General features: G+C 43.0%; 5 protein-coding genes across 6 annotated transcripts; 2 read left to right on the top strand and 3 right to left on the bottom strand.

The window, feature by feature from the left end:
- Positions 1–37: 37 nt before the first annotated feature.
- Positions 38–6,541, top strand: LOC108101095 (mitogen-activated protein kinase kinase kinase 15). The gene is made up of 10 exons (XM_017205307.2): positions 38–422; positions 499–693; positions 1,466–1,635; positions 2,037–2,934; positions 2,994–3,332; positions 3,391–4,193; positions 4,262–4,408; positions 4,707–5,612; positions 5,673–5,945; positions 6,008–6,541. Exons 1-10 carry the CDS (start codon positions 303–305, stop codon positions 6,243–6,245), a joined length of 4,089 nt encoding a protein of 1,362 aa, XP_017060796.1. The 5' UTR covers positions 38–302; the 3' UTR covers positions 6,246–6,541.
- Positions 6,542–7,308: 767 nt separating this feature from the next.
- LOC108101090 (opsin Rh1) lies at positions 7,309–9,410 on the bottom strand. Its single transcript, XM_017205293.2, has 5 exons — positions 9,227–9,410; positions 8,596–9,153; positions 7,922–8,069; positions 7,586–7,863; positions 7,309–7,526 (listed from the first exon to the last, which is right to left on the bottom strand). The coding sequence occupies exons 1-5, from the start codon at positions 9,232–9,234 to the stop codon at positions 7,400–7,402; spliced, it is 1,119 nt and encodes a 372-aa protein (XP_017060782.1). The 5' UTR covers positions 9,235–9,410; the 3' UTR covers positions 7,309–7,399.
- Positions 9,411–12,151: 2,741 nt separating this feature from the next.
- On the top strand, positions 12,152–21,341 carry LOC108101048. The gene is given in 10 exon segments (XM_043209291.1): positions 12,152–12,414; positions 13,833–14,161; positions 14,164–15,360; positions 15,416–15,543; positions 17,908–17,999; positions 18,064–18,297; positions 20,002–20,272; positions 20,349–20,798; positions 20,860–21,018; positions 21,077–21,341. Coding segments are annotated over 9 exon segments (2,667 nt in total). The 5' UTR covers positions 12,152–12,414; positions 13,833–14,091; the 3' UTR covers positions 21,143–21,341.
- A 478-nt stretch (positions 21,342–21,819) lies between these two features.
- LOC108101050 (ATP-dependent Clp protease ATP-binding subunit clpX-like, mitochondrial) lies at positions 21,820–26,497 on the bottom strand. 2 transcript variants are annotated; one of them, XM_017205234.2, is made up of 6 exons: positions 25,741–26,497; positions 23,378–24,747; positions 23,171–23,320; positions 22,619–22,840; positions 22,370–22,564; positions 21,820–22,074 (listed from the first exon to the last, which is right to left on the bottom strand). In XM_017205234.2, the coding sequence occupies exons 1-6, from the start codon at positions 25,796–25,798 to the stop codon at positions 22,039–22,041; spliced, it is 2,031 nt and encodes a 676-aa protein (XP_017060723.1). In that variant the 5' UTR covers positions 25,799–26,497; the 3' UTR covers positions 21,820–22,038. The 2 variants fall into 2 exon arrangements, with proteins under 2 accessions (XP_017060723.1, XP_017060724.1); XM_017205235.2 differs by having other exon boundaries at positions 21,820–22,038.
- A 32-nt stretch (positions 26,498–26,529) lies between these two features.
- On the bottom strand, positions 26,530–27,775 carry LOC108101052 (surfeit locus protein 6 homolog). Its single transcript, XM_017205236.1, has 2 exons — positions 27,515–27,775; positions 26,530–27,461 (listed from the first exon to the last, which is right to left on the bottom strand). Exons 1-2 carry the CDS (start codon positions 27,681–27,683, stop codon positions 26,641–26,643), a joined length of 990 nt encoding a protein of 329 aa, XP_017060725.1. The 5' UTR covers positions 27,684–27,775; the 3' UTR covers positions 26,530–26,640.
- Positions 27,776–27,997: the final 222 nt, after the last annotated feature.

Raw genomic sequence — 27,997 nt, 5'->3', positions numbered from 1 at the left:
GAACTATTTCCTGGTATTTTTTGGGCTACCTCTGGTAAATTTCAGGCAGTCTACCTAAGGTCACACTGCACTGCACATTTCTACAAGTTTCTTTATTTATTGATAATTATTCGTTACGCGGCAATTAACGCGATGCAGAAGCTGCAAGTACTTGGTAATGAATCCGTTCGCCACTAAGGTGCGCGCGTCCTCCTGCATAAAGTTCGCATAGTGCGCGAAATCCGTCCAAAAACAGAAGTGAGGTGCCAAGAATAGCTGCGATCGAATCGACTCGAATCGAATCGGATCGAATCGAACTCGCTATGGATGTGGTGTGTGTAATCGATACGGCGGTGGGCGACCATCTGGAGGATCGCATCTGCGCGCTGGAGGAGATTAAGCAGGCGGTGCAATCGGCGGGCGCCAATTTTCAGCGGGTTCAGGTGCGCCAATTGGGTTATACAATGGTTAATGTGTAGGGAGTATGGTATATCCCTTTGAAATCCTCACTCCTTGCAGTTTGAACGCCTGGATTTCGGGGAGACGAATGTGCTAGAGACGTTCTACAACGCCGATGTGGCCGTCATTGATCTGAGCATCCTCACGCAGCAGCGCCCTCTGTCCTACCATTATGGAGTCAGGGAGAGCTTCGGCATGAAGGAGAACATCCTCATCTACAACGACATCGAGTCCAAGCAGACACTCAGTCTAAAGGTGCGTACCGCTGTGTTTACCTGTTTACCCGACCAGGTGTGCCGCAAACATTTGCAGGCGCGATCCGGGACTCCGATTTCCGATAAGATAACTGACCAGCAGAAATGTACGGAAACGGCAGCAAAGTGATCCCTGACTTATTTGTTGTTGCCGATCCGTCTAGAATTGAACAAAAATGTTTTGAAAAATCTTATTGGAGGGAGTTCCCAAAAAAAACATAAAAACAGAGTTTTTGCTTTATTACATATCCTTTTATTTATTTTTAATTAAGGATGTGTGATTTCTTGATGTTCAATATAGTTTTTCAGATATGTACACATATGTTTTAAATCGGTCGGTTCTGCAGAACCACAAAACTTCATATGTGGTTCTGTCCGATATTTCCACAGTAGAACTTTAATAAGTCAAACCTTATATATTGAAATATTTACCAAGAGAGTCATCGAAATCTTATTAGCCTAAAACAATATTCTTGCTAAAGTTAAAAGTTTAAAAAAATATGTATTCAAAATTAAGATATCCAAAACTATATATTTCAACAAATTCGGTAAATGGAAGTTCGACTGTATTTCCGTAGAAGCGATTTCGTTATTTTTGTTTTGGCCACGGCCGTAAAACAACAAAAGCGTCGGCCCCAACAATAACAATAACAAATGCGAGCACGCCCACGCAGACACTCAAAGAGAAACGCAGCCGCGGCGTACACCAACGCAGTGTGGCCTGCATTCACAGTGACGGACACTAACATAGGTATACCTCTCTGCCTTTGCAGCTCTCGTGTGCCAACTACCTGTTCCTCAGCTACAAACTAAATGCGGAGAGCAATTCCTGCCATTTGACCAGCCAGCCCAGCAGCAACAAGGAGCCCGCCTCTGAAACACGGGTGCCCACTTTGCAGTGGCGCCTAAAAAGGAAGCTGCAGGATGTGGAGATCCAGTCAAAGTAAGTAAATCTTTGGGACGTCCAGAACTAAGTAACTGATTTGACACCATGACGTATACATTTTGTTGTATCTTCACACTATTTTTAAATGCGGTTTTAACGGCCTCATTTGATTATTTTTCAAGAGTTTATCCACGTTTTATCACGTTTAGCCTATAAAATCCAAAGGTTTCTAATATATTTTATTATATTTATTTTTATTATTTCCTAAAACCGTTAATATTTTTCACAAGAATAACTACACTATTAAAGTAAATTATTCTAGCCAATCTGATATTGTCTCACATAAATTTTGAATACTGGACAGACGCTGGGTTAATTTGTTTTTAGAACAGCAAATGTGCAAATGTTCCTATAATGCTTTATTTATGTTTCTAAAGACTAAATTGAACTTTTTTCAGAGCGCACATGCGTGAGAAATTTCTCAGCGACATGCGAACGGCGCGGGACACGTACGCCACCAATGGCGCCAAGCTGCAGAGCATCTTGCACGAGATGCGAAAACGGCTGGACGATCCACATGTCCTTTCCGGGGAGGTGGTGCACAGTTTCATGTGCTCCCTGAGGGATGTCCAGGATTACGATGCCATGGTGCGGCTGGTGAACGACCTAAAGAGCATACCCAACACCCGGAAGTACGTCGAGACGGGCAACATGAGCTTTCTCTACGCCTTCGCTCTGAACCGCAGAAATCGCAAGGGAGACCGCGAGAAAGCCCTGGAGAGTTCGCTTAAAGCGCTGGAAAAAAAGGATAACCACTTTCCGGACATGCTTTGTCTGTGCGGACGAATCTACAAGGACATCTTCGTGGAGTCCGACTACACGGATGCCACCAGTTTGGCGAACGCCATTAAGTGGTATCGCCAAAGCTTCGAGGTGCAACCGAATGAGTACGCCGGTATTAATCTGGCCACCCTGCTGGTCATCGAGGGCAAGGAGTTTACCAATACGGAGGAGCTGCAGCACATCGGCATGACCCTGAACAATTTGATCGGGAAGAAGGGCAGCCTTTCTTCGCTGAGCGAATACTGGGACGTGGCCACCTTCTTTGAGATCTCCGTTTTGGCCAAGGACTACGCCAAGGCGATTCAGGCTGCCGAGTGCATGTTCAAGTTGAAGCCGCCCAACTGGTACCTTAAGTCGACCATCGGCAATATCTCTCTTATTCATCGGTTTCGCAAGAAGCCCGAGGAGCGTCTGCCTCCCATCGAGGAGCAGGTGTTTCAGTTCTGGATGGACTTTTTTTTGGAAGCCACAAACTCGGAGGAGGTGAAGAACAGCATTCGATTTCCCATACTGGTTTGTATCCCTCATCCAAATTTTAAACATTTCATTCCACTACAAATATTTATTTGCAGATCCTGGAGCCGCAGAAGATCTACATGCCCAGTTATGTGACGATAAACATGGACGCGGAGGAAAAGTCTATCCAGATCGTGAACAACTGCCTGGCCCACGCGAAGAATGCCTGCAAAAAAATCCATGACTTCCTTTTCGTGGCCTCGAAGATCAAGTCCGTCAGCTTGTACAAGCGGGATGATCGCTGTGCCTATCTTTATGTTCATCACAACTCGGACGACTTTCAAATATATTTTCCCTCCACTGAACGCCGGCAAAAGTTCTACGACCTGATTTTAGAGATGACCGCTGATCAAGTTGTGTTTGTTAACCTCAGCAATGATGAGGCGCAAATTGAGGTATGTTCTTTATTATTTTTTACTTTTGTTATACCTTAAATATAATTCTTTCTTGCAGTACGAGTACGACTACGATGAGCAGAACCGAAAGATGGTGCTAGGCAAGGGAACGTACGGAACCGTATATGCGGCCCGTGACAAGCAGACCCAAGTGCGAATCGCCATCAAGGAGGTGCCGGAAAAGAACTCCCAAGATGTGCAGCCGCTGCACGAGGAGATCAAGCTGCACTCGCAGCTGCGCCACCGAAACATCGTCCGTTACTTGGGATCGCGTTCGGAGGACGGCTTCTTCAAGATCTTCATGGAGCAGGTGCCGGGAGGCTCGCTCTCCGACCTCTTGGAGACCAAATGGGGTCCGCTCAAGGACAACGAGTCCACCATGGCCTTCTACTCCAAGCAGATCCTCGAGGGGCTCAAGTACCTCCACGAACAGGATATTGTGCACCGCGACATCAAGGGCGACAACGTGCTGGTTAACACGTACAGCGGCGTTGTGAAGATCTCCGACTTTGGCACCTCCAAGCGGCTGGCCCGCATTAATCCCATGACGGAGACCTTTACGGGCACCTTGCAGTACATGGCACCGGAGGTCATTGACCAGGGCGTTCGTGGTTATGGGCCGGCGGCTGATATCTGGTCGTTTGGCTGCACAAACGTGGAGATGGCCACGGGCAAGCCGCCATTCATAGAGCTGGGCTGCGCACAGGCGGCCATGTTCAAGGTGGGCTACTACAAGAAGCACCCCAACATACCCGAGGAGCTGTCCGCCAATGCCAAGAACTTCATTCTGCGTTGCTTTGCCATCAGCGTGCTAGACCGGCCCTCCGCTTCGCAACTGCTAGATGATCCCTTTTTGTCTGAGTAAGTTACTTTTGATAGTTTGCTTAATGGAATTTCCCTCTAACTGCTCTCTATATCCCCTCATTTAGTAAGGCCCGAAAGATTCGTCCGGCTCTGCCCATTAATACGGAGTTTGGAAGAAGCATATCTGTACCTGCTGATCGGTTTGTGCACAAAACCACACCGCCGCTGAGCTACAACACAACCTGCAACACGCCCACCACGCCGGAATTGGAGTGAGTGTTTAGTTAAGACCTCTAAAAACAAGTTTGACCTTGCTTATCTACTAAAACAGCCGGTCGGTTGATTATCTTATCTTGACGTAAGCCTCTTTAGTAGTTTTCTTTATTTAATAAAATCATTGTCTGGATCTTTGCTATTAGCTATACCGTCTGTTATTTTGATGCCGTATAATTATCGTATAATGTTCATATTGATTTGATTTATCTTTGAATCGAACTTGAGTTGCGCTAGCAAGGACAAATTTGTGTATTATTAGATGAATTAAACTCCTAAATCTCTTATCCGCTTCAGCATTACTCACACATCTTCGGTGGACACTGACGAGCTGCACACTAACCAGTTTTTGCTGGAGCGACGCAACTCTTCTGGGTTTTTACTGTCGCCCGAGATTGAACCCTCGACGCCGTCCTTGCGCACAAGTATAAGTGAAACCAGTGAGACTGACGGGTTCTACCGGCTAAAGAAAGATTCACAGCGACGAACGACGCTTTCGAAGGTGCTGGCCCTGGATGAATCCAAGATCTGTGACATTTGGCTGAAGAAGGTGGATGCCGATCAGCATTCAATTGCAATTCGGAAGAGCGATTTGGAGGTGCTTATCCGGGGCCTGCGGGATTATATTATGAATGAGAACGAGAAGCATTTGGAGGCAACTATAAACGAACTGAAGCAAAAGCTAAACCACGACGCAGTGGCCCTGGACCACCTGCATCTGGCCCTGTACTCCTTTCAGGACGCTGTGGTCTGCGTACTGCGAGATCATTGCATTAAACCGCATTGGATGTTTGCTTTGGATAATCTCGTAAAGCGGGCCGTCCAGGCAGCGGTTACCATATTCTCTCCTGAGCTGGGAGCCAACCTGGCAGACAAGGATCTTTCGGGAAATGATGACGAGAGCGTGCACACGAGTGTGATGCAGCAGGGTTCAACTGACAGCCAAGAAAAGCACCAGCAAAGCCTGGAGAAGGTGCTGCCCACGAGCAGCACGGGCAGAGGTGCTGGTTTAATGCCAGCCGAGTCGGGAGGCGATGCCCTGGCCAGTTCGGTTGAGTGCGCACGCATTCTGCGAGACATCCGGGACAACCAGTACAAGCTGCAACGCCAGTTGATCGAGCAGCAGCGCCAGAGCATGAAGGCCTTGCACAACATCAGTCAGGAACTCGCCCACATTTATATGGGCGGAAGAAAAAGATTAAGGTGGGTATAGTGATTATAATCCTGATAAAAATCTTATAATTTATTTTAATCTTTGTGTAGACGCACAATCAACGGATTTAACAAAAAGTGCCATAGAATGAGTCCCAGTGGGGGCGGAATGTCCGGAGCCCGTCCGACCCTAGCGACCAATCCCCGGAGACAGCTAAACAAGCAACACTTTGGACTACACGAAGTAGACGAGCAGTTGGAGCAGTGGCTGACCCAGCAGGAAATCGATGAGTTCTCAAAGACCCTCATTCTGAATGAAGGTTTTACGTTTGAGGATTTCATCTACAACATGGAGAAGCTGGACCTCATGAGGCTGGGACTGCGGTGCGATAAAAATAAATAAACTTTTAATTGATCTATGCCTAACTAGCACTTGCTTTTTGCAGCGTTGGCATCGAAGTGCGCCTGTGGAAACTCATCATACAGGAACGGGCGTGCACCTCCTCCGACTGCGTGGACAGTCCGCCCAGCACTTACCACAAGCCCATTGGAGGCAATTGCTCATTGGCGCTGATCGACAATAACAATACGTTACCATCACCTACAACAACAACGCCCGGAACGCCGGGAATCAAAACGAGAATTAAAAAAAGCGAAAGCGAATACGATTCCTGCAGCGATTGACTGGAGTTGAAACCTCTATAGTTGTGCCTTAACAAGAACTACTGATACTGATTAATTGTTAATGTTGTCCATGTGCTACTAACCGCCGGGGAGCTCAGCTCAGTGAGCTTCCAGCAACCCTGGGTAGGATTCGAGCAGATTGTCCCGTGCTTCTTTGAACTTTGAGTTCGAAGGGACACGGGTTCCTCTGACGAACTCCTACCTCTGCATGTTAATTTATCAAACAAAAATGGATTTTAAGTGCCTTTAATTTAAAACAAACAAAAACTGAAACAGAAAATACATTGTGAAGTGGATTATTTGCGGTGATTGTTTGTTGGACACCTGAATTGTTTGCATTTGGGATCTGTCTTTTTAAATTTTAGGTTTAACTGGGTCAGACCTTAAAAAATATATTTCTATTGAATTTAGTGAAAAGTGTTGATAGCTTTCGGCATATATTTATAATAGCCATAACAAAAGTGAGCTCGCCTAGCAATGAGACAAAGACAATGCCAGTTAAACGCATTTCAGAGGTGTCCAGGGTGGGCTTTTGCCAAGTGGCAGTTCTCGGTGACATTTTGCCGAAAGGGGCGTTAAAAGTCAGCGCTCTAAAGTGTCCATGCTGAGTGAGCCAAGATATTTGAAAACATATGGAGAAAGCATAGCATAGAAAAAAATTTGTCAAGGGAGTCAACAGTGCGTATGCGAGTTCTAGTAATCTGGAATTGAATAAGGAATCCAGACTTTCAAGAGCTTAGAAAATTTTATTTTTAAGACTACAAATAACATTCAGCCAAGTTATTTGCAAGAAATCGAAAGTTTTATTTATTTTAAAATCAATATGCGTTGACTAACGTATGTATGATTATTGAAGAAAACACCTTTTAAGTAACTTTTCTAGTTCGTTTGCCTTTATTTTTTTGTATGTTTTTTTTTTGTCTTTAATTGACATTGCAGAAGATTTAATAACTGAGTTTACATTGCTTTTTGTTATGTAAGAAATTTGCATAATTTTTTCATTATTGTTTTTGATGTTATTCGAAAGCGTTTCGTTCTGTTGCTGCAGTTGTTCTTGCTGTTGTTGTTGTTGTTGTTTTTGTTGCTGTTGTTGTTGCTGTTGTAAGTATTTAGGTGTTGTTGTTGTTGCTGTTCTGGTTGTTGCGCCAAAATATTTATGCCTTGGACTCGGCCTCGCTGGCGGTTGCCTGGGATTGGGCATCGCTCGATTTGCCATCGTCGACCTTGCCGAAGACGCAGCAAGGACACTTCTCCTTGAGGGCCAATCGGTATTTGGGATGGCTGTAAGATAAAGAAGGTATTGCAGTGCATGCAGGATACACTTAACTCGAAATCCCCACCTGATGCCATATACAATTGGATTGTAGCAGGCGGCCGACTTGGCGAAGCAAGCTCCCCAAATGGTGTTCAGTGGAGTGAGACCCTCGAACTTGAACAGTCCCATGCAGTTGATCACCAAGTATGGAGTCCAAGCCATGAACCACAAGGTGATGGTCACCAGGGCCACCTTGGCCAGCTTTCCCTCGGCGCTCTTCTCGGCATCCTCAGAGGAGCGGAGGGACTTGACATTCATCTTCTTGGCCTGCTCGCGCATGGCCTTCTCGTGGGCGGACACAGCCTGGAGGAAAATTAATGGAATAGGATGCACTGGCTCTATCAGTCACTCATCCACTTACAGCAATGATGAACCAGTAAGAGTAGCAGATCAAGAACAGCGGGATATAGTAAACGAAGATGGAGTAGAAGATCAGGTACGATCGTGGATTCCAGTCGCGTTCCAAGTAGTCAATACCGCACGATGTCAGGTTACCCTCCGGCACATACCTGGATTAGCAGGGTGAACATATTTAGTTTTATGATTTCAAAGTTAACGAATTTGTAAATTTTGCCTCAATAAACTTAATTTTTCTATTTACATGTTCTACCAAAAACTATTTGAATTTTCACAACAAGAAATTTAATTTAGTTTGATATTTAAGAAAGTAAATATTCGAATTCCGCAACATATTATGGAAAAAAAAATTGATGAAAAAAAAGTTGTATAATTTATTTGATAATTTAGTTTAATGTGTTCGAAAACAACAAATTTAAATTTCAATTGAACGTACATATATGAAAAAAAGTTTTGGAAAAAAGGAAATAATAAGAGGTTAAAATAAAATACAAACTAGTACATATTATATTTTTCAAAATATTTGCTGTGCATTGTAAATATAATCTTGTTTAGGTTTTTTGTTGCCTAAAAAGCCTAAATTTAATATGCGGCCATATCTTAAATCTCCAATTCATTGTTCAAAACACAAGCTAGCTAGTCATATTAATGAATACAATCCCCAGTTTAAGGACTCACCTGCTCCAGCCGAAGGCGGGCGCCAGGCACCAAATGCTCGACATGAACCAGATGTAGGCTATCTTGCCCAGGGCCAGCGGGATGGTCATCGGCCGGCCGGCCATGCCCTTAACGATCACTTGGTAGCGATCCAGGGAGATCATGCACATGGACCAGATGGAGCTGCAGCCGAAGGCCGAGCCCAGTCCGGCGTAGATGTCGCACATCATCGGGCCGAGAACCCAGGTCTCGAAGTACAGGTTGATGCCCATCATGGGCGTGTTGGTGATCATGATGCCGAAGTCGGAGATGGCCAAGTTGATGACCAGCAGGTTAGCGGGAGTGCGCAACGACTTGGTGGTGGCGAATATGTAGATCACCACGCCATTTCCGCACCAGGAAATCATGCCGATCATGATCATATAGGCGGTCAGGATCTTGGCCCAGATGGGGTCCATGGCGGGAAACTGGTTCCAGTACGGACTGATCAGGTGGGCCATGTCGGGCGTCACCTTGTCCACCACCGATCCATTGGACAGGGGGGCAAAGTGTGGCCCCAGTGCGGCTGCTACTGAAAAGCTGCAACACCAAGTAAATTTAAGTTTTGAATAAAATCCGAGTGGGTACGTGGATGTTCTCCTTGAAGTCGTACCTCTCCATTGTGTCTTGGTTGCTGGTTGCGTTAACTATATCCCGCCTATATCACACTGTCTACATAAAAAGCTGCAAATTCACTAACAATATTTCTAACACTTTTTACGTAAAGGATTCCTGGATGCTGAATATTTCACTGGAGCGGACTATTCGCGGCGATTGTTCGTTGGAAACCTGCATTGGTTGCATTTTGGGACCTGGCATTTATAGTTTTCCCGCACTCGGATGCCTTCGCTTTTCAAATTCAATTAGGCCAGGCCTAAAAATATATCCACAAAGTGCAGAGAAAAGTGCCGACAGCTTTTGACTTATAATCATAATAGCCATAACAAAAGCGAGTGCACATAGCAATGGTACAATGTTAGTAGTTAAAGCCATTTCAAAGGTTTCCAAGAACGGTTACGGCCGAGTTTCTCTTCTGGCTGACATTGTGCCGAAAGGGGTGCGAAAGTCAGCGATTTTAAGTGTCAATGTTCAAGCGAACCAAGGTGGGAATATGAGAAATAATATTGGGAAAACATAGCGCAGAAAAGAATTGTCAAGGGTGACAACAGTGCGGATGCGCAATTAAGTATACGCAGCGTGTGCGTGGAAGAACACATATTGTTTGATCTATCCTAATCTTGGATTAAATGAGGAACCCCGACTGTCACGGGCCATTAAATAATTTCTTTTAATGACCAAAAATAACAGCACTCTCCCAAGCGCAAAGCTGCTTATGGATTTTGCTACGGCGATTGATCTATTCGCACCTCCATTGAATTTTCCGCCCATGTTTTGTTTGTGTGGGCAGTCTGAATATTTTTTTTTTGTCAATCCGACTTTGGCATAAAAGCCTTTTGTTCGCTTTTATGCGCTCGCTCAACACGTTCGCTTGAATTGGGTCAAGTTTTAGGCTAATCCAGCTGGCTGGGGATGTCACGCCTAATGCCCAGCCCTAATATGGAACTAAACCGAAATAACTGTCAATCGGTGTGACAGTCAACACATGTTAGGCTTGGCGGATCTTTTGGTTTAAATCAATTACACACCGCAAAACACAATACAAAAAAACGCTGGTAATAAATATTTATCTGAAGTTAGCCAGCGCAAAAAACTAACAAAAATGCCGAAGCGCAAAACCGGAAGCTGCGCTCAGATCGGCATTATCATTATGATCATTATAGGCGTCATCGTTAGCCGCACTTGCGGTTTCCATATCTGCGTTCGTATGTGTCTGTGTGTATAAAATTGTATAATTAAAAAAAATCACAGTATAAACTTAGACACGAATCACATTTCAATTCGTACAGCTTTTTCGGGGTTCTTTAAACAAACAAAAGTCACCCGCCCACCTGCTAAATAGCCTAAACATAAAAAGCCAAGCAACAAAATGGGTACAGCAACAATAAAGACATAAAGACAAGACAGCTAACTGCAACAAACATTGCGACGTGAAGAGGAAGACGGCAGCCGAAGGAGAAAAAGAAGAAGACAATCATTTAGCATTAGCAAATAAGCGAGATAAATGCTTCGATCCGTAGTCGCTTTTGTTGTTATTGTTGTTTTCCTGCTCAATGAGGCAGACAAAAATGAAACTGGAGAAGAAAAGACAATTTAAGCACGAACTTAAAATACTCTTCATGTATTAAAGTATTGTATTTTAATATTAATTTCAAGCTTAATCAGCTTGTATTTTCTTTATTAAGATAGTAATCTTTGGTAAAAGATAAAATAAAAAAAATGGCATACAAGCAACAAACAATAAAAGTAAATAAAGTAAGTAAATGTTATCTAATTAAAATACTCACGAATAATTTTAATTATATACACGCTTTAAATGAATCAGACAGCGAAATGTTTTTACTATACAGGTTTAAATAAAAAAAAGACTGTTATACCATAAGATTTTTAAGGATATTCATATTCCTTTAATTTAAGCTTAATTGAATCTCTGTTGACGTAATCACATTTGTTATTGCCATAATTTTAACGTGACTATTTAAACATCCCAAGTGAACCGTTACACCCTGCCTCCAGGGCACAGTGTATAATTAACAAACACCTATGATTTGATTTTTGTATTTTTTATGTTCGACAATGGATTGGCGCTCGGTGAAGGTGTGTGTGCGTGTGAGTGGGTAAACGACGGCAAGTGTTCTGCTGACGTCGCTGCCGCTGCGCCGTCGTGTGGGGGTAAGTGAGAGCGTTAGAAGAGAAAGAGCAGAGCGGTGGAGCAGCTGCTCAAAGAACGCCAAAGTAATGGGCGATCTTTTTGGGCGCCGCTCTCTTGGACACTCACTCTCACTCTCTCTCGCTGCGATTGAAATGCCATTCTAGCTTATGGCTTCCAATAATTATTTAATTTAAATTTAACTAAGTGTAGAAAATGATTTAATCATTATTTAAAAAAAAATTACTTCAAACATCTCCCTGGTAACAAATCCGAACAAATGTGTGAATTGCAAATGGCATCTGTGGTTAGAGACATTTGTATAATACGTTTAAAAAACAAACAAATAATAACACGATAAAATATTTAACAAATTTAGTTGTTAAAAAGATAAAATAAATGTTTTGTCGGTTTATTTTGCTTCTTACACTTTTATTAATCATTTCGAAATTTTTTAGACTTGATTTTAGATTTAAATGCATTTTTAGCTCTTTCATTCCGGTGTGTCATCATCTTTTTTTCGTCGATTGGCTCACCTCTGATATGATCGCAGGTCTTGAGTGTGTGGGAGCGCTCGTTCTTGGGGGCTGCGAGTGTCATTAGCGTAGTTGCAGCGGCAACAGCACCAACAACAACAATAATAACAACAACAACAGCAACAGCTGAGATCACCGCTCACTCTCGCTCATCCGCTCCGTTGGCTCGGCCGCTCCACCGCTCGCAGAACGGAGGCTGATGTTATTTTCAGCGGGCGAAGATTTACAGTAACAACACGGACCTTAGCAGCATCGCGTGCACCGCAATACGCTCGGAAATAAAACGACTGCTTTCGGTTTTCTGATCTGTGAATTCTGTTTCGGTTCTGTTTGCTGTTAATTTTAGACTCGCCAAGCGGAAGCTTGCCAGAGTTTTCCAAAATATCCCGCAGCCGCGTGTGTTTTTCCCCCCGATCGAAAACATTCGTTCATAATTCGCGAATTCGATTCCAAAAAACGGCAAAAATGTCGTGCCGCGAAAATGTCGATTAACCTCTGGTCGGTTTAGTTTGGTTAATTAATTAATGACGGAATCTCTCGGTGTCGCCGTTGTCGTCAGCACGCGCGCCTCCGGGCCCAAATGCAATTAAATCATTAATAAAGGCAGACAAATATCAAACTATATGTACGTCATATACATACCCATACATATGCAAAGTGCATTGGGCGAGTGTGCGTGCACGTGTGTCTGTGAGCCGCAACTACTTCGAAATTTATTTTCGAATAAATAGTACAAAGTTGAAGAAGCAGCAGCAGCAGCAGCCGCAGTCGCAAACGCAAACGCAGCTCCCGGTCTCATCCCATCGCAACCCCACGTAAAAACGGCGAAATAGTACAATCGGCAGCTGCGGTCAAGAAAATAGCCACGCTAATTTAATTTGCAGCACCTCTTTCAGAGATTAATCATCAACTAGCAATAGGAAACGTTGTTTGTCCAAATGTTTATCAGCGCTTTTTAACGAATTATCACCACATTTGACAGTCATAAAAAGTTAAGTTCGATGAACAGAGAAAAGGCGTATCGAGTCGGGTTTAAAAATAGGATGGTAGCTCATCGTTTTGCATACATGTTATGTTAACGTGTAGGTCAGTTCTGTTTGATAAGTTCTTTATAAATTTACCGCAGTTCCTTCAAAGATTAATAAATGAATAATCGTAACAGTCATGCAAAAAAAGTTAAAGATGCAACCGCAACTATCTAGATAATTAGCTTAAAAATATATAGATAGCTCATTTATTGTGTTAATAAGCATTCTTGTAGGCCAGTTCTGTGATTTTTAAGACACACATTGACTAAATTAACAAAGAAAGCTTTAAAATTATGAAATTAAAACAAATTTAAACAATGGAATTTGGTAAATGCACAAATTAAAAAAAATATATATAAATTTTTTGTTGATCCTTATTCAGACTACATAAACATTAAATTTGAAAGAAGTATTTAGAGCTATTTTCCTGACCGCAATTGTCAATATCTTACGCATGCACAGTGGGTTATAGTTTATGTTTGACTTGTCATAGTTGATTCAATTAATTCAATTGATTAATTGATTGTTTTTGCGCAAACATAACCAGATGGAATTTCGAGACGATTCAACGTGACACGATAATTGTTCACGTTTTCGGCGCCAAAGGTGTGGAGCCATTAATTAATCCCACGATATGATAATTGCTTTTGACAGTTTATTGCCTTTTTTTAAGGTTTTAAATGGGTCTGCGACCACTGTGCCCGCCGTGTTACGCGTCTTACGTATCTGCTCGATATTCCTCTGATGGGATGCCTGGTCCCGAATCCGTATCCGTGTATTTTTTTTCGTGTGGTGCGTCTGTGTTTCGAATGCCCGCCTGTGTGTTTCGGTTTCGGCGTCTGAAATACACGAAATAGGAAATTTTGGTATTTTCTTTTATATAAATAGATTTCGCCATACGCAGTCTACGAAGAACAAATTGAAAACGCTGAAAATGTGAAAAGTGAATGAAACGCATGTGAAATCTCGCAGTGCCAAGCAGCGCAACAAAGCCGGGCAAATTAAACAAAAACCCCAATTAAGATTTCAATAAATTTTTAAAATAAAATGTGAGCAGTGAAAATGTGAATATCGAACCAGAAAGAGAGAAAGAGTGAAAGAGAAAAACCGAAAAAAAAACACAAATTTCCCGAGATACTAGAGCAAAATGCAATCAAATTCGAGCACCACAACCACGACAACGACAACCAAGACCAAGAAGCTGAGCAGCGGAGCGGGGGCAACATGATCAGTTCAGTGGCGGTGACCAGTGCCATCAAGACCACCACGACGACTCGGAAGCCAGCGGGTTCTGGAGCCAGTCCCAAGTCGCCCAAGTCCACGGGATCGAGTGCATCGCATTCAGCCAGCAGTGATTCCAATGCGGAGATCGCCGAGCTGACCAAACAGATCAACGAGCACGCGGACGCCATATATCACACGTGGAAGAGCCAGGGCATCCCGCCACCGGAACTCCTGCAGATGTACACAAGTGCCGCCGCCTCCGGCGATCTTTCCGAGGTGGCCACGCCCACCGCCGATGCCGAGGGTCTCCAGAAGATGGTCACCAGCTTTGTCAACAAGGACAAGGAACAGCGCGGCAAGACCAACAGCCTGAAGAAGTCCGACATCACCTCCAATGGCAAGGTGAAAAAGCCAGCGGTCTCCAGTTTTAGTAATCCTGTGCCGGATCAGGTCCTCCACTCGCCCAAGAAAGTGGCCGCCGTCTCCGCCAGCAAACCCTTGCCCGATGTCAATCTCAACTACGACATCAGTCTGGATCTGGATGTGAACAATCTGTCGACGCAGCAAACCCAAAATCTGCTCAAGATCAGTGAGCTCATCCAGCAGCAGAAGGACGTCCCGGCCACCGTGGGCAAAAAGCGGCAGAGCAGCAAGGCAAATAGCAACGGCAGTAGCAACAGTGGCGGCAATTCTGCCATCAGCAGCAAGCTAACAGCTTCTGAGCAACCCACCAAAAAACAGAGCAAGGCCAGCAGGAACGGATCTTCTATGGCTGTTAGCATCGATGTTGTAGATTCGCCGTCAGCGAGAATGGCCAATAGCACCAACAGCGCGGCAGTGAGTGATAAGGGCGGCGAGCCAGCGGCCACAAGTCGCAAGTCAAGCAAAACCAAAGAAAACAGCGCCGATTCGAAGCCGGCAACCAAAGAAAAACCCACGGCGGTAGCAGCTGTAGCCACGGCACGCAAATCAACAAGTCGTAGCGCCATTGATAACGCCAGCAACATAGCTGCAGCGGCAGCAGCAGCAACAGCAGCAGCAACAGCAACATCGGCAACAGCAGCAGCAACACCAACAGCAACATCGATGGATGCAACGCCAGCAACATCGGGCAGCACAACGATGCCAACGTTGAATAAAGTCAAACCGACCAGCGGGGCGCGGGCGGCCCTCACCAATGGCCAGGATAAAAGTAATATAACCGAATCGAAACCCTTGAACGAAAAACTCCAGGTCTCTCCTTCCAGTGAATCTCCTCACCCGCGGCTCCGTCGCCGAGCGGGTTCTCATGTTCGAAAAGTGTCCGGACGTGCGGCACGCCTTCCTGAACATCAAGCGCCCGCAGGCGGACACTCCGCCCAAGAGCCTCATAAAGGTGAGTTATGAAAATGTAGATGGAACGGTCATTTGCAGGCCGAAAATCGTGTGCTCGTGGTGTTATCTAATAGTTGAAAATGCCAGAAGACAATGTGCAAAAAAAACAGAAAAAAAAAATCGAACCAATTGCAATTGCCCATTTGTTTTCGTTCGACTTTTTTGTGGGCTGCTCTTATCGGTGCGAGCGCAGTGCATCATTGATTGATTTAAGGTTACCCCAAGACGCCTCACGAGAAACACTTGCCAAAAGGCTGGGGAGGATCGGCAGCTAAAAGAGCATCGAATAGGAGGAAAAAAGGTTTAAACAAGGGAGGCTTAATCACAATCAATCTTATGTACATTTGCATTACTGCTGTAAAAGTAAGGCGGCCCAAAAAGATTGATTTTTTTCATTTAACCAGCTTCGGCTAAGTATCAAACGTCCTATTATTCAATTTAAAAAATATCGAAGAAATGTGTCTATATGTATTCATAGAAAAATTAGGAATATCAAATGGACTTTCAGTTATAAAATCAAAGATTGCAGACAAAAGTCACAGCCAAATAATTTATAACAAATTATAAGTACTGAGAGAAGCTAAAATCAAAAATTTTATATTAAATGGTTCTTAAATCAAACCAGTTTTGGGGAAGCGTATGCTAATTTCGACTGTCAGTCATGAATTCTCAAAAGTTATTCCCTAATTCGAAGGTCTGCATCGCACTGAATTAATAAATTCTATACACATTCCCCTAAAATTTGCTTAGACATTCAAAAACCCGGTTGACTACTCATATTCTCTGCAGGGTTTATTGGGTATTCATAGTGCTCCCACTTGCCCACATCGAGTGCTCCCAGTGTTGTGTGCATATTTTCGTATATAAACAATCAAATCAAGCATTTACGATCAGCAAATCGTGCAAAAGCAAAACATCCCAGTGTGCGAGGGGGACGGGTGTAAAAAACAACAAAAATAAACCAAACAGCAACCAAACCAAATTCAATACAACCCAAGCACATGATCATCACATTTGAACACTTCGAAATGCAATTCGCTTTTTTTTGTTGCCTCAGTGCTGATTGTTGCTTTGGTTGGGGGTTTTTGTTTCAGAATTGTTTAATTGCTTAATTACATGTGCGGGCGGGCACGGCATGTTCAGTTTTAGTTTTTTATGAATGACTTACCAATCCAAAAATCTTTCCAATTCAATTGAACTTTGCTTTACTACGATGGCTTGTGAAATTCCTCACTTCGACCAAGTTGATCAAAGCAAACAAATCGTCTAAAAATATAAACCGTAAAGCAAAAACAAAAACTATTTTTTGCAATTAAGTTTTAGGCAGGGGCAGACACAAGTTGAGTGTAGTATGCGTTCGATCCTATAGTGTTTTTTTTTGTTGGTGTTGGTTTTGTCTATAAATTAGGCAACAATGCGTATGCGTAATATTTGACTATAAACGATGTGTAGCCGGGCGTATACGTAATATGCGCACATGCCAATGGATTGTTTGCTCTTTTGCAGGGGTTTCTCGTTGTGGCCGAGTGAGAAGATTAATATTTATGACGACGTTGACAGTTTAAAAATCATGAATGGCCTGTGCATGGATTACAATCGATTAAACGTCCTTATACGCCAAAAATGTATGGCAAAATAGTTTTTCGAAAAATAGAACAAAGAATAATAGGGGATATAGTTTAATTTCATTTGAAAGATTCTTTTTTTTTGGTTTATCACATTCTTTACAATTACAATTTTATTTGTCTGCCTTTTATTTTTTCAAATTAATCAGCCTAACATAATAAATTATTTAGTTTCCATAACTACCCACACAAAAGCTTGATTTGGTTTGTAGCTTCTAAATAATAAATTATAAACAAAAAAAAAAGGGAAAGAGAATAAAGATGCTATATACTGTGCGCATATAGCATCTTTATTCTCTTTCCTTTTTTTTTGTTTTCAATGCATTTTTTCCATGAACAAATTTAATTTTGTTTAGAACCGAAAAAATTCGCAACATAAAAATCCCACGGACTAAATATGTTTCCATTATTTACCAAAAACGAAAAGTTAATTTAAACAAAAAGTATTTGTATTTGCGCCTCCACTCACCGCCTAAATTAGACAACAATTTGTTGATGTTTATTTGAATGGCAAACATTTAATAATAAATTCAAAGGTAAAGGGCGAATGAACGTCTACATGGGCGTGGCTGTCTACGGCTTTTTGCCAGAGAGTGAGAAAAAATTTCCGCGAAAACGTAAACAAACGAAATTCTTCGAGAATAAATAGCGAATTTTATTGAGTGGCGCTTTGGCAGCCACAACAAGGGAATGTAAACAATTAGTAAGTGAAATTAATTTTCGTTCATATTCGTCGACAGGTCAAGCTGCACGCCACACCGCCCCCGCCGCCCCAGGAGCAGAATCTGCTGCAGAAGGAGATCCGCTCCACGAAGAGCGTCTACATACCCAGGTGAGTGGATCCGCAATCCGAAACACTTCATTTGGTTTCTAAGGTGCGCGTTACTCGTGTGCAGGTTCTACTTTCCACATGGCAAGCCGCAGCCCAACATCGCCATGGAGCGGGTGGTGCGGGGCATCCTCTCCGCCTTCGACAGCTTTCCCAACAACCAGGTGACCAAGGACGAGCTGCCGCGCATTCTCAAGATCTGCGGCCTGCCCTTCTACTGGCGCATGCCGGTGATGGTCTTCTGCCAGTCGACCAGCACGGGTCTCGTCGAGCGACAGCGCTTCGTCGAGTTCTGGAAGCAGTAAGTTTTTATAATCTCCCTGCAGTTCCAAAATAGCTTTTTCCTATATGAAATCCGCGAGGAAGCACCGAGGAACAGGGGTACGAAGGTATGCCCGCACCGAGGAATTGCGCGAGGAATTTTGTATGGGATTCAAGTTTTCTTCATAGGTGCAGCGCTCGATGACCTTTTTGGCCGTTTCATCGAACGATTCCTCGGTGCCTTATACGAATTTTGTATGGAAAAAATTCGTATAAGGCATAGAGGAATTCGTAGCGGAAGTGGAAGCGGGGTTTTCCTCGAGGATCGCCCTTAGGGAAATCATATATGCCAATGTTCAAAATTTCATCCCCAAATTCATATGAAAAACAATATATATATATATTTTTTTTTTATTTTATAAAATACCTTATTTTGTAACATAAGATTATGCACATTAAAAATATGAAATTCGAAAGTTTTTTTTTTACCATTTATGTGGAGTATTTGCAAGACATCGGCTGTTTTGCGTCCATCTATGGTACAAAAAATATTTTCATTATTACATATTATATATTACTTTTTTTAATTTAAAGCAAACTTACCTTTCAAACGAATTTATCGTACAGCCTGTATATCCTAAAAAGATTTAAATAAGTTTGTAGTAAAAAAACATAATATTTTTGTAATATTAACGACACTTACATGATTTTTAAACATTTCCGCTTCCCGTTGCACAAATTAAGAAATTTGACAACATATTGTCAACGCACTACGCAAAAGAATGACGCAGTTCAATTTTATTTTTCACCCTTTTAGTATACCCTTCTTTTTAGATATAACCGACCATAAATGACACGCGAGTTATATTATATGTATCCACATACATTTGTAATCAATGTTATGGTTACCTAGGTTCCATAATTTAAATAATATTAAATATATATATACATATATATATAATATATTATATGTTATATTATATTTATATTTGAAGAACTTTAACATCAGAAGAGTATACATAAGTCGAGCGCCCCTCAGCCGTATTTTCCATCGAAACCCAATTTTTTGTTTCTAACGGAGAATGACAACAGTGCAATTAGAAAAACGAAAGAATAGAAGACAAATTTGGAGTCGGGCCGCCGTCGGGTGCAAGCAACGAAATCGTATTATAAGAGTGAGTAAGAGAGGGAAACTTAGGAATATCCCTTTCCCTCTCCTACACACATGATTGGCAATTGCCAAAATTCACTTGTGAACAGCCGGAACTGCAGGGCTTTTACAATAACTTTAAACTATTCCGAAGGTCTTATGCGCCCACTTCCATACAGAAACACAGAAGGTATTTCCCTTAATTTAAATATAAATTTTACGATATGTTTCATTTAATACGAAAATATATATGTGATACCCATTTCGATATTTACAGAAGTTTAAATATTTATATTGTAAATATTTTATAACCATATAAGTTAGGGTGCGAGACAGGTTTTTTGACACTAAAAAGTAGATTTATCTTGCATAAATATTTGAGAAACACTGATTTTCTGATTTGATTTCAAGAGATATTCTTCTCAAAATCTTGAGTATTTAAAATTTCTGTTAGTTCCAAAATACAAATTCCTAATATTCCTTTACACAAATTTTAAATAAATTTTTAAAATGAGTCCCCTAAACATTATAAATCAAGACATCGTCGGGACACTCCCTCTTTATATATTCATAAAAAATATTTTTAACCTATAGAATGAATGTTTATTGCCATGAGGCGGCCTCGAGATTCGTGTACATTCTGTCGCGTGGCCAGAGATTCCGCTCATACATCGTGCCAGAGGATCTTGTGCCGATGGTGCAGGATGTGGTGGACACACACCCCGGACTGGCCTTCCTCAAGGAAGCCACCGAGTTCCATTCCAGATACGTGCACACAGTCATCGCGCGCATTTTCTATTCGGTGAACCGCAGTTGGAGCGGCAAGATCACAATAGCCGAGCTGAAGCGGTCCGATCTGCTGGAGGTGAGAAACATTCTTCCATGATCTATAAATATTTACACGAATTTTCTAATAATCAAACTACACCATTTTCAAACAGATGATCAGTCTGCTGGAGGAGGAGGAGGACATCAATCAGATAATGGCCTTCTTCAGCTACGAGCACTTCTACGTAATCTACTGCAAGTTCTGGGAGCTGGACAAGGATCACGATCTGCTGGTCAACCAGGAGGATCTCGCCAAGCACAGCGACCATGCCCTGTCGTCGCGCATCGTGGAGAGGATTTTCTCGGGATGTGTGACGCGCAGCGACAACAAAAAAGCTCCGGAGGACGAGGCCAAGATGTCCTACACGGACTTTGTGTGGTTTATTCTCTCAGAGGAAGATAAGAGAACACCTACGGCCATTGAATACTGGTTCCGATGTATGGACGTCGATGGAGATGGAGTGCTGTCCATGTACGAGCTGGAATACTTTTACGAGGAGCAGCAACAGCGGATGGAGGGAATCGGGATCGAGTGCCTGCCTTTCGAGGACTGCCTGTGTCAGGTAAAAATCTGGAACTAACCTAGACTGGATTTTTTCTAATTTAAATAAGTTGTTATATCAGATGCTGGACATGATTAAACCAGCAAACCGCGACTGCATCACCCTTGGCGATCTGAAGCGCTGCAAAATGACGCATGTCTTCTTCGATACCTTCTTCAATCTGGAGAAGTATCTGGATCACGAACAACGAGATCCATTTGCCTCGCAGCGTGACGAATATGTAAGTCATTCTAGCCAGTACTTTAGGAACTCCGCTAATAACATTTTCTATTTTGAAGACCTCCGATTGGGATCGCTTTGCAGCGCAGGAATACGAACTGCTCATATCCGAGGAGAACGATTAAAGATCGCCAAAAGATATTTATTAACTTACAAATTTTTATACAAATTTATACACTACGAAATGAAAATGAAACAGAAAAACAAACAAAAAGAAGGAACTACAATTAGTCCATATGTGCAATAAATTCAAATTATTTATTATGAGTTCTGCAGATTTAGTTGAATTTTAATGACGAATAAAATAAAAATAATGAAAACTAAGAAAGTGTAAAGCTTATAGTGAAAAGTTAGTTAAATCCAATGGTAAGTACACAGTAACTAGATATGTACTTATTCTCGCAAAAAAACTTTACTTTACTTTCCTCTAAAATGTTGCGATATAGTTAACTGGTTTAATAATCTGCTTTAAAATTTCTTCAGTCGTTATTTGGCTGAATCAACTAACGTTAAAAAAGGTACACAATTTTTGTTAATTTTTTAGTTTTTTTATTAATTTTTTTTTGTATTTCAAATATTTTTTTTCAACTTAAATTAGTTAAAAGTAGAACGTTCTCCTCTTTTGTCATCATTACAACGCTACCAGAACTCATTTAGAAACTCTTTAGACTATGCAAAATTTGCCTAAATATATGTTTACGGTTTTATAATTGGTATATGCAAGAGAGGATCCTAGCGCCAGCAGGTTCAGACCTTGACCACATCACTGCCAACATTGCAGTTCTCCGATTTACAATTAATATTATGTTTAAAAAAAGTGGCTTTATTCATTTAACACTCTCTTTAGGATTTGTTATTCCACTTGCAATTGCTTCGGGCTCAAAAGATTGCGCTGCTCGTCGATTATGAATCACAGATGCATATGGGATATTGAGGATATTCTTTATAAATATATGCGGGGGCATTCGTTCACTCCTTATCGGGTCATATTTTACACATTGATGGGGTTCAAGGGAAGGAGCTACGACGAACCAACCAATTTATCATTCAAATCAGACTAAAAATATACATGTTAGAGTACGAAAAAAGAAAGCATCTTCAAGTATTAACATTGGATGGTGTAGGCAGATGGTTTTTGTGAGAAAAACTAAGCGCTTAACGGTGGCAACAATTCGATATTAAGCAATTGAAATCAAGCTAAATAGAGAATAGAAGTTAAACTAGCAAGAATCAACAATTCGAAAAGCGTTGCGAATTGAAAGATTTTTGTTTGTTTTAAGTTTTGTCGCGATTTCTGTTTTGGTTGGCTTTGGATGTGGGTATCTCTGTCTGATTTACTGTTTTAGTCGTACTTTCTCACTATTCTCAAAGTTCTTATCGTTATCGGTTGTGTTAGCCGAGTCCGTGGCAATGGTCCCGGATGCCGGGGCGTCCGCATCACGGCTGTACTCGGGCGCTGAGCCGCCCTTAACATAATCGGCGGTTATATGAACTCCCCGAATGTCTGACCCCGGTACAATGAACATGGGATCTAACAGCAGTTGTTCCTATAAAGTAAAGAGTTTTTAATAAATGCGCATAGTGTTTTTCATGATGCTTACCATTATGGAGCGCAGTCCACGAGCCCCCGTATGCCTCTCCATCGCCAACTGGGCTATCGACTCAACCGCATCTTCGGTGAAGGTAAGATCAACCTCATCCAGTCCAAGCAAAGCCTTATATTGCGGCACTAGTGCATTGCGCGGTTCGGTGAGGATGCGCACCAGCATGCTCACGTTTAGACTGTGGAAGGGCACGATAACCGGAAAACGACCGACGAATTCCTGCAGAACAAATTTGGTGTTAAATTATCTAATTTTTACGGTCTTAATATGATATTAATCATTTCACCCATAATATGAAATTTTAAACCATTACCTTTCATAAGTAAACTATGTAAATAATAATTAAAGCCTCGATACGAAATACAAAAAAAAACTTTAAATGAGGATAATTTACCTATGTCGATTTATATGAGAGCTTCGATTACAAATCTATATTATAATCAATAATTGAATTAATAACTATCGTCCTTTTCATTTAATCTTCGATAAGAATTGAATGGTTGAATGGCTTTTATCTAAGCTTGTTTGTCTGTGAAAACCCGTACTCACCGGTATCATGCCGAACTCAACGAGATCACGTGCCTGCACTTTGGTCAGGCATTTATCACGCTCCTCCTGGTCGTTATCCATGGGACTGGCGGCTGATTGAGCTGCACGACGGCCAGATCCGCTGGTCGAGGGCATGCCGAAACCCAAATACTAAGGAATAAAATACAGAATTAGTATTTGATGCCAGAAGGGAAATCATTAAGTTACCTTTTCGTTGAGACGACGTGCGATGAGCCTGTCCAGTCCTGTGTATGCACCAGATGCTACGAACAGGATGTTTGTGGTGTCCACTTGGACCGTCTCGCCACGCAACTTGCGCGGGGAGTTACGTTCGGGGACGTTGACCACAGTGCCCTCGAGCATTTTTAGCATGCCCTGCTGGACACCCTCACCGCCAACGTCGCGAAGCTGGTGGATTCCGGGCACGGCTCCGATCTTGTCCACCTCGTCCAGGAAGACAATGCCTGTCTGGGCGCGCTCTACGTTGTAGTTGGCATCCTGCAGTAGCTTTGAAATGACGCTCTCGATGTCCTCGCCCACGTAACCCGCCTGTGTCAGCGTGGTGCAGTCGCAAATGGCGAAGGGAACGTCCAGGCACTTGGCAATCGTTTGGGCGATCAGAGTCTTACCAGATCCCGTTGGGCCCAACATAATGATGTTGCTCTTCTCAAGCTTCACATCATTAGACTGCCGGTCAAGAATTTCGGATCCGGCTCTGTGATCGCCACCACCCCGCGCATTACTGGATGCTGCGCCGGTGAGTCCACCTCCAAGTCCTGGACCTCCCATTCCGCCACCCATACCCATCTGGGCGGGCGTCTTCGGCGGCAGTTCGTTGCCTGGCGAGCTGTTCAGCGTGTGACCGATTCCGGTGATGTGGAGCAGGTCTGGCCGCGGGATGCCATCAAGACCATTGCCGGCAGATCCTCCACCAACACCTCCTCCCTGCTGTTGGAGCTGCGGCAGGTTGTGGTGGATGCGCTTGTAGTGGTTGTAGACTGCCACTGCCAGCACCTTTTTGGCAAAGTCCTGGCCCACCACATGCTTGTCCAGGTACTCCATGATCTTCTGCGGCGGAGGTGGCGGCTTGCGCTGGTTCTTGGGTTCGTCCTTGGTGCGCTGCTTGGTCTCCACTTCGGAGAGTACCACGAAGAAATAGTTGCACTTGGCGCACTTAACGAAGCGGGTCGAGCTGACGAACGTTTCCACTTGGGTGCAGGCGCTGCCACATTTCGGGCACGAGAGGAACTTGTCGCTGCCGCCGCCGGGCGGATCACCGCCGCTGGTGGTGCTTGCCCCAGATCCAGCTCCACCTCCGGGACTCTTGGCTCCACTGCCACCCGATGCACTAGCTCCACTGCCGCTGTCGCTGGCATCATCTGGCGTTCGTGAGGTGGCGTTGGTGATGTCTATGTACGCCGGTATTGCCATTGCGGGTTCCAGTCTCACCAGTCGGTTTATCGCGCAGTTTGCAGTGGCCAGGTGGAACCTTCGGACGCCCCAGATGCTGACCTCCGCATTGCCAGCGCTGAGAATAACGCATCTTGCCGAACGCTGTGTTTGAGCAACTCCACTTCCTGAAAAAGGTAAATATTTTTGTAGTTTAATATAAGGAATTTCCTTGTATTTTTTTTCTGTGCAGAAATTCAGTGAATATCTGCATTGACTCTCGCCCACAAAGCATAACAAAAATGGAAGCATCGACCCCGAGTAGCGGGGTTAATGTTTCCTAAAGCACATATTTCATTGATAACAAAGGGGATCCGAGGAGAAGAATCTCTAGATTGGCACACAAAAAAACCTAACAAATAAAGGCCAAGGGCAATTAGCATCTTCCGATATTGCAGATGACTGGCAACTTTTCCACTATATTGCGAATCAAACAGGGCCTAGATATGATTAACATCTGATTCCACAGGTGTTATAGATATCACAAAAGTTGTAATAATCTTCTCTGATAACTACTACTTTCTTTCAGTGCATTTGATTGGGTAAACTTCCGCCTCTTGGCTTTCCTCACCTGCAGACCAACAAATATAATAACCAACTGCTGGCCATTAAAAATTTTCAAGCAATTGCTCTGTTAAGCAAAGACATGTAATAATACAAAAAATCATTGCGTCAGAGCGGCAATAGCAATAATTAAGCTAGCCGGCCATTCGGGCCTTATAAAACAATTCAAGTTCAGTTGGTCCAAAAAGCAAGACCCTGCTAGGCTGATTGGAAACGGAGGTGGGAAGGCCTTCCAATCAGATGTGTGTTTCGTGAATGTAAAATTAGTGGGTAACCCCTTTGGTCGCCGCCACTGATGCCCAGTTGACCGCGAGCAGCTTTTGATATCAAAAGAAGACGACCTTCAACTTAGTGTTTTGGTTGTCTAAACTAGACGAGCAAAATTCAGCTGGCGCAGCAGCTAGAAAATTCTGATAAGCCAAATGGAGGGGAAGTCGGATTGGTAAACTGCAGGCTGTTTTGCCAGTTCTGATTGGTTTGTTTTTGTTGTTGATTCACGGCTAATGACGCAGTTACGTATGCGGTTGGCACAATAACAACAATTGGGAAGCACTTACCCTTTGCCCAGACGTTGTATTTGGGACCCAGCAGGATAATCCGCCGCACCATGCTCATGGTGGCTGCACCCCGCCGCTCTACGCCTATGGTTCCTCCGCTTTCTTGTCCCCTCTGCACCTACTCCTGAATTTCCCCTGCGCCCTTGTGCTTCGCTTCTTCACTTCTCAGCTGGCCGCCGCTTCTTCTTCTTGCTCTGCTGATATGCGAAGTTATTGTTGTGGCTTCTTTTGGTGTAGTTAAGCTTTCTTAGGAGTTTCCTCTCAATTTCCGATGCTTGATTTTTGCTCCTCTGCAAAGTGCGTCGCAATTTGGTTGCTTTTCTGACTGCCTTGCTTTATTTTCGGTGGAAAATGGGGAATAGATTGCGCTCTGCACGTAATTTGTGTGGCTGTATGCGTATGTGTGACTCGTTACTTTTGCTGGCCAATTCGCTGAGCTTCTTCTTACATCGGCGGTCGCTATAAAGTATATCTGTTTTTTTTTTGGTACTCAACGATGTAATTGCACTCTGGGACTCGAGAAAGTATTTGGAAAATCTGGAAAAATCGCAATTAGCTAACAATGCAACTTCGATAACAACCGATAGTTGCTATCGGCCACAGCTGATCGCTGTCTTCTTCTTGTTACTCTTCGGTGGGGCCGTGCAACGTACAGTGGAACAGACAATAACATAAAGAGGACAAAAACGAGGCGCCAATAATGGGGGTTATAGGACTCAAAATTTAGTTCTCTCAGGGGAATTTCGAAAAGTGTTAAGGCCGGAAAGGAGAATTTCGAACACACAAATATTAAAACGAGAATTTTCAAATTATTTTTTTTTCTGCAGCATTCTGAGTACAAATTCAACGTGGCGTACAAATTATAGTGGAAATTATTTTACATTTAAGTCTAGATTATACTTAAAAACCAGGTATTATGCGACCCTTCTTGCTGGCCGTTTTCAGCTTTCGGTTCTTCTTGTCCTTGCTGCGCTTATCAAGATTTTCTTGACGCTTCTTCTGCCGCTTCTGTTTGTCGTGCTCCACCTTCTGCTTGCGCTCTGTCCACTTGGTCTTGGATTTCTTCTTTTCCACGCGCCGCTTTTTGATGGCCTTCTGAAGGAGCTTGGTGTCGTCCTTCACTTTCTTGCCCTCGACCTTATCAAAGGCATTGCGCCAGGCGATGTCTGTCTGGATCTCGGCTGCCTTTTCCGTTTCGCCCTGTTCGCGCAGCTCGGTTAGGTGCTTTTTGGTGTCGCGTAACTTTTTCAGGATCTCCTTTGGGTTCTGGTGCGACTTCTTGGCCTTACCGCCGGGATTAGCGGCAAAATCCACCTTTGAGTAGACGACCTTAGCCTCCTGGTTGTAAAAAGGCTGTTCCTTGACAGGTTTAATGTCTTCTTTGCTGTCCTCCGCATCCTGTTCCTTCTTAATCACCCCGTTCTTCAACTTCTGGTGCTTGATGTTTTCGTTCTTGAGGTTTTTAGCAGAGGAGAGAAGCAGTTTTTGGACGCCTTTGCTGCGTTTTAGCTTTTTAGATTCCCGTCGTTTCTGCTGACGCTCCGTGGTGGGACCCTTCTTCTGGCGCAGCTTATTCTTGATGGAGGCAATGCGGGCGTCCACGTCCTCGTCGTCGTCTGAGTCCTGCTTTTTTAGTTTTCTTAGATTTTTTAGTTTTTTGTTATTTTTGCTGGCCGATTCCTCGGTGTCCGACAGAAGGTATTCCTCATATGTCTCTTCATCTGCAAAAACATGATTACTTACAAGTTATAGGGTTTTTAATTGATTGTTTTACCTTCTTTATTTGAGTATGGAACTTTGTGGATGGTTAACAAGTCTAAAACACGCTGTTGGACATCTTTGGCAAGGGACAGAAGGGTCTCGTTTTGTTTTGGATTTTGCTCCTCACTGTTACTAAGTTCATACTCTTCCCGAAGTCGTCTCACAATCTCCGCCTGGGTCATTTTTGTTAGTAAAACAATAATAAAAATATTATTTAAGGACGGCACACGTGCAGCAAAGCGGTGGAGTGCAGTGTGACCATGGGTGTGAGGGTGAAACTATAAAAAAGTGGTCACTCTTAAAAAGGAAAGCCGGTCCAGCTTAGTCTGTCAAAAATCAGTTTTTATCTGGACTACATTTTAATTTTAAAATATTTAAAGTCACTCTGTACTATATTTTGCAAGAAATCTTTCTTAAAATTTAAAAACAAATTTTATGTAGTGTAACCAAATAATGGATTTAAAAAAATCCACGCACAGGCCTTTAGCATTTCTTA

Source organism: Drosophila ficusphila, unplaced genomic scaffold (assembly GCF_018152265.1).
Source record: "Drosophila ficusphila isolate 14025-0441.05 unplaced genomic scaffold, ASM1815226v1 contig_791, whole genome shotgun sequence".
NCBI classification, from domain to species: domain Eukaryota; kingdom Metazoa; phylum Arthropoda; class Insecta; order Diptera; family Drosophilidae; genus Drosophila; species Drosophila ficusphila.
The sequence above is the reverse complement of the archived record's forward strand: the minus strand, read 5'-3'. Positions and strand labels throughout refer to the sequence as shown.